The sequence below is a fragment of the Empidonax traillii genome, unplaced genomic scaffold (assembly GCF_003031625.1).
Source record: "Empidonax traillii isolate 1590-97213 ecotype Southwest subspecies unplaced genomic scaffold, ASM303162v1 scaffold1551:size92815, whole genome shotgun sequence".
Lineage (NCBI taxonomy): Eukaryota > Metazoa > Chordata > Aves > Passeriformes > Tyrannidae > Empidonax > Empidonax traillii.
Genome location: NW_020956744.1, coordinates 1 through 5,862, shown reverse-complemented (window position 1 = coordinate 5,862; position 5,862 = coordinate 1). Strand labels below are relative to the sequence as shown.

General features: G+C 45.4%; 1 protein-coding gene across 3 annotated transcripts in view; it reads right to left on the bottom strand.

The window, feature by feature from the left end:
• Positions 1-5,468, bottom strand: part of LOC114070423 (probable ATP-dependent RNA helicase DDX46) — a 15,670-nt gene extending 10,202 nt beyond the window's left edge. For all 3 annotated transcript variants that reach the window (XM_027907830.1, XM_027907829.1, XM_027907828.1), the window contains exons 1-12: positions 5,408-5,468; positions 4,336-4,521; positions 3,915-4,055; positions 3,429-3,546; positions 3,094-3,259; positions 2,645-2,796; positions 2,255-2,368; positions 1,871-2,036; positions 1,387-1,507; positions 944-1,119; positions 444-565; positions 61-139 (exon numbers count right to left, since the gene is read on the bottom strand). In XM_027907830.1, coding sequence (XP_027763631.1) covers positions 61-139; positions 444-565; positions 944-1,119; positions 1,387-1,507; positions 1,871-2,036; positions 2,255-2,368; positions 2,645-2,796; positions 3,094-3,259; positions 3,429-3,546; positions 3,915-4,055; positions 4,336-4,521; positions 5,408-5,424 — 1,558 coding nt within the window. In that variant the 5' untranslated portion in view covers positions 5,425-5,468. The remainder of the gene's footprint in view (positions 1-60; positions 140-443; positions 566-943; positions 1,120-1,386; positions 1,508-1,870; positions 2,037-2,254; positions 2,369-2,644; positions 2,797-3,093; positions 3,260-3,428; positions 3,547-3,914; positions 4,056-4,335; positions 4,522-5,407) is intronic.
• Between the last annotated feature and the right edge of the window lie 394 nt (positions 5,469-5,862).

The window sequence follows — 5,862 nt, the reverse complement described above, 5'->3', positions numbered from 1 at the left end:
TGTTAGAATTACACAACAAATACAAAAAAAATTCTCCATAGGAAAAGGTTTTCTACTCACCATTGTTAGCTGCTAACATGTCAATCATACGGCCAGGTGTGCAAACAATAATTTCAGCACCTCTTTTGAGTTCAGCTATCTGATTTTAAAACACAGTAAACAAACTATTAATTTTTTGCTTTGTGATTTGTTTTTTTTTTTTTAAACAAATTTTTGAACAGTCTGAAACTTTTAAGGATTGTATCTGAGAATTTTCAAAATCAGTATGTTTAAGGCTAAGTTACTTGAAAATGCTTAAGCTTTTGAATTACTACCACTGCCACAGAGAAAGCCCAGAATGAAGGCTGCAAACGTCCTGGATTTATGGGAGAGAGAGAAAGGAAATTAACACTAATATTAAAGCCCAAGAACTCTTTGACAAGGAAGGCGGGTGTTTTGTGTACCTGTTCACTGATTCCTGTCCCTCCATAAACACAGACAACTCGAAGCCCAAGAGTCTTTGAGAACTTCTTGCACTCCTTGGTAATCTGCAAAGCCAGCTCACGGGTAGGTGTCATGATGACAGCTGAAAAGCAAGGCACTTTCATCATGCACTGGAATGCTGTTGTAATTTACACAATAAAAATTCATCTTTTGTAATGATGTTTACAGCTATTTACTTCCTATTTTTAAGAATGTAACTTCAAGAAACAGACGATTGAGACAATAAGAGAATGGGGTGGAGATCTGGTCCAAGTGCCAAAATCAAAGTAAGGTCTCACAGAGATACATGGACATGGGAGTGCTCCTGAAACAACATTAGACAGCATTAACTAAAAAAAAAGACACTAATTACTGGGCAGTGGCAAGCACTTCCCCCAGGAGAAGAACTGAAGACCATCTAAAGCATATACTTGAGGTTGTGCTCATTTAAACAGTGACTCTGAAAATAAGATCTTTGTACCTATGGGACCTTCTCCTTCTTCCAATGCTCTCTGATCCATGATGTGCCTGAACATGGGCAACAGGAAGGCGATGGTTTTTCCACTTCCCGTTTTAGCAATGCCAATCAAATCCCGTCCGTTCATGATTGCTGGGATAGCCTGGGTCTGAATGGGAGTGGGCTTTTCATAGCCATGTCTTAAAGGAAGGGAAAAAAAAAAAAAAGATATTTTAAGAGCAAAAATACAGATTAAGATAAGCAGCAAAACCATGATGCAAATGGCAGAGAACGCTTAATAACAGTAACTCAACACTGGGTGATAAACAGTACAGATGTTACCATATATGAAACATCTACAAACATGGACATGTGGCATTATGCAACAAAGAAAAGGGTTTTTCTCATGAACGTAGAACACAGTGAACAAAATCAAGCATAATATAGTCCATAAAGTGCTTGCTTACTTTTTGAGGGCAGTGAGAATCTTCATGGAAATACCACACTGTACCCAGGTTTTTATTGGTTTGGGGCAGCCTTTTCCCTTGACTGTAATTCCCTCCAATTCCAGCCTGTACACGTTCACCTCTGAAATAGAGTTTGCATTACAACAGAGTCAAACTTGACACTTCCTTCCTACCTTGATTAAACTATTCTTGCTTTGTCTCTTAACATAAAACACTGATTTTATCACCATCAGAAAATCAGCTTTTTGTTTGTTACATGTAAACACAGGAGGAAGGTGGAAAGGACTCGGGTAAATTTTCCTCCAGTCAAAGCTTCATCAATAATTATGAGTTATCAACAACAGTGATGTAAATGATTCAACATTTTTCTATACCAAGTTGCTTCAAATGTTCTTTATATTCCAAACCCATCTGGTGCTCCTTTGAAATGCCCCATTCTTTCCTCTAACAGTACCCAAGGTGTGCTGGTTGCATTTGTCTTTACCTTCCTGAGTCATTTTCGCCAGTTCTGGCACTTCAACGTAGAAGTTCTTCCTGAAAGGTTCATATTCTATCTTTCCATGATCCACTGGTTCCAGCAGCTTCCTCTGCTTGGTCTGATAGCCAGTCAGGGCAGTCTGAAGATCAACCTCCTCCTCCTCTGAGGAATACTGTGGAGATCACCAATTGTGTGTACATCAGTATGAAGGAATGGGTTTTTTAAAGTTCATTTACACATGAACTTTATTCAGAAACAACAGGTTCTCCTCGCTGTGTTACACCCACGTGCCCACATCCCTAACAACCCTTCAGGCTCTCACACAATCCCAGGGAGTTAAGAAAAGCCACGTTGTGTTTCCACAGCAGAAACACAAGACATTTCCAGTACCTCCATTGCATCTTGGTCGTTCTCCATGAGCTCCCCTTTCTTCTTTTCTGACTCTGCAGCTGCTTTTTTGGTTGTCACCACGGTTACCACCTTGGTAACAGTTGGTCCAGACTTCTACAAAACAGTGAAGAAAATGACTGCCTTTTATATAAAACAAAAACCATACTCTATAAAATATACAGAATGCTTGTACTTCTGTACAAGTGAAATTTTAGCAGAATAATGCTTGAGAAAACAGCTTCATAAAAACACCAGGAAACTGAATTTAAGGCAAACAGGCTTTAAATGCATCTAATTTCATGCTTTTTTGCATTTCCCCCCCATTTTGCTATTAAAACACAAAGTTCTCTTTATCTTTTAAAAGTTAGAAATCTCAACTGGTGATTTTACCTTTTCACTCCCACCTCCACCTTTCACACTTCTCATATTGAACTTCTTGACCTCTTCTTTTACTTCTTCCATGTAAGCATCCAAAGGATCTAACTCCTCATCTTCAACCTCATTGCCTTCTTTTTCTCCTTCTGCAGTTTCCTCTTCATCATCTGATGTGAGCAGGAAAGATGAGGATGAAAGACAGGGAAACATAAAAGTGCTCAGATGTGCCAAATTATTCCACTACCCAAATAACAGTTCAGTACTATTGCTACATAATTTTTTCGTCATACAAATCCCTCCAGTTGTTCAATCAAAAATGAATCTTAGACCACCTAAAGCCATGATCAGATTTAGGCTGGTTTTTATAGTTTAGATTCCGAAGACTAATTTAATGATTTAAAGATAATGTAATAAAAATATTATTACAAACAAAAGTATTCTGTTATACATAAACATTTAAATACCATCATCATCTTCTAAACTCCATTTTTTGCCCTGCTTCATCTCTTCAATTTCTTTTTTCAGCTCTCCTATGTTCTCCATTGCCTTCTTGCGTTGTTCTTCCCTCCATTTCTCCACTCTTTCCTTTCGCTTTCTCATTTCTTCTTCAAGTTTGTTCTGATCGAAATTCTATGATAAAAACCAACCAAACAGTGAAAATTAATGGCCACTGAGTTTAGTCTGTGCTTCTTCAAACAAACACAACCATTGCATGAGCATGCTGTAGAAAACTGGGCATCCACAAACTCCCTGGTTTCAATCCTTTATCTTTTAAACCTGTAAGTGTTAAAGCCTCTACCTCGGTGGCCACGGCATTTGTAGTAGCATCTTTATCCTTCTCTTCTTCCTTGTCATCTTTGTCTTTTTTCTTTTCTTTGGAAACTTCTACTCCTTCTGTCTTTTCTTTAGATCTTGATCTGAAAGGTAAGATCAGAGGTTTCTTAGAAACTCGCAGCTTTTCTTAAGGGGAGGATACACAAGTGCTGGACAGAAACAGAAATATGACCAACCTGTACAGGTTTATGTTTCCAAACACCTCACAGAACACACTGCTTCCCAGATAATCTTCTCATGTCATGGAACTATTTTCTCTAAGTACCAGAAATGTGGAATCCATTGCTGTTCATGTGCTTTGGCACCATTACCACTTATGGACTTCCCACTCATTTTACAGTAGAGTACCATTATAACACTGCTTGCAATTATGTCTACTCCACTAAGATACATTGAAAAGAACGTAACCTGCAGTTTTCACACATTTCTAAAGTCAGGAACACAATAATACCTGTTCTCTGTTTTCCTGCTCTTGCTTGGACTGGAGGATCGAGACCGTCTCCCTCTACTCCTGCTCCTCGAGCGCCTCCTCTCCCGGCTCCGGGATCGTCTCCTCTCTCGGCTCCGCTCCCTTTCTCTGCTCCTTGAGCGTCTGACACGGAACAAAATTGTATTTATTTACCCCATGATCACAGTGTAACTTTAATCTGCTACTGAGGAACAAGTTGTAAAAGGAATTTACCAATCATCAAGACCATTAAGAACTTACAGACTCCAGCACCAGCAGCTAGAAAGGATTTAATAAGCAAAAAGCCTTGAGCACAGTGAAATCTATACAGCCCTCAGCAAAGTGACTGATGAAAGGGAAGAACATCAAAATCCAGCTGACTGGATGGCACTTTGATCTACTTCAACTGGAACTCATGTCCTACCTTTGGCGCTTTCTGTCCCGCGACCGGGACCTTCTCTTGTCCCTGCTGCGGGACCTCTCCCGCCTGCGATCCCGATCCCTGCTCCTGGAGCGCCTGTCGTCCCGTTTGCCCCTTTTGTCCGACGGGGAACGACTCCTGGAGCGGCTCCCGGAGCGCCCACGAGACGCGGAGCGCTTCCGATAATGCCTGAGACACAAATGCACGGAGATGAATGTCAGCACAAAAACCATTTGCACCTAAAGGATATTGGTCATATTTAGGTGAACAAGCAAAAAAAAATATTATCTTTATTTCTTAGGCTTTTAAAATTTCTAAACATTTGTAACGGTGTCCTATCCCACCCACCACTGCCCCAGCTCGTTTGGAGCTCCGAGAGTGCCCAGCTCTGCACTGAATCACTAATTTGAGCCCAAGCTGGCGGGTAAAATTTCAGCTCATCTGCCTCTGTCGGTGTAAACCCCCGTTACGGGTCCGGGGGTTGTGACACGGCACTGACAACCCGCGTGGGGGCTGCTGTGGCAGCTCTAGGGTTAAAACCCGATGGTTTGGTCAAACCGGGAAACGCACAATGTGCCCGCAGCACCGGCACGTTGCGGGATCGGTGCGAAGCCCGAGCGGTGCGAGCAGCTCCGGACCAGCCGGAGCACACGGTCCCATCACTGCCGGGCTGCCCACAGCGCCAGCCCGGTGCTCGTACCGGCTGCGAGCGGCACAACACCCGTGACCCCGCAGAAACTCCAGGAGCACACGGAGAACGCCTCACCCACGTTCGAACCGCTACGTGGCGAACCGCGCCGCTTTAGAGCGACCCCACCGAGGCCGCGGGGCGGTCTCGGGGCAGCTCCGGCCCTCGCAGCGCCGGCCCCGCGGCCCCTCAGCCCCGTCCCGGAGCGCCGCGGCCCCGGCGCTGCCCTCAGACCGGCGCCGGGCCCGGGCCCGGCCCCTCCGCGGCGCCCTCAGCGCCCGCCCCGCCTTTGTCCCGCCGCGTCCCCCAGCCCGCCCCGCGCTCCCCGGGCCGGCCGCGCTGCGGGTGCGGGGGCCCGGCCCGCGATGGCGCCGCCCGCCCCCTCACCTGGACTCGCGGCCCATGGCGGCGGCGCTCCCGCTACACGGCGGCCGCCATCCCGCGCCGCCCGCGGGCAGCCCCGCCCCTTCCGCCCGGCCCCACAGCGCCCCCCGCGGCCGGAGGGCGCAGCACGGCGGTGTCACACCGTCAGTGCCAGCATCACCAACATCGAACACTCGCTGCTCCCCGCAGCGCTCGGGAAACGCTGTTCTGGCAATTTATTTGTATCGCGGTTGGGGCATGTAAATAGGGAATCAGTTCGCGCGTGTAACTCCGGAGTAAAGCTCGTTATTTACAGATCTCGGCCTTAATTTCAATTTGCTGAAACTCCCGGCTAGTGTAAACAAATTTAAAGCTTCTGAATCAGTATCATGCTAATAGGCCCAAGTCAGAATCTTCTGCAGCCCTGTACATCTGTAAAGTAATACTCACTGAAGCATAATGTTAACACCCCCCCCCCC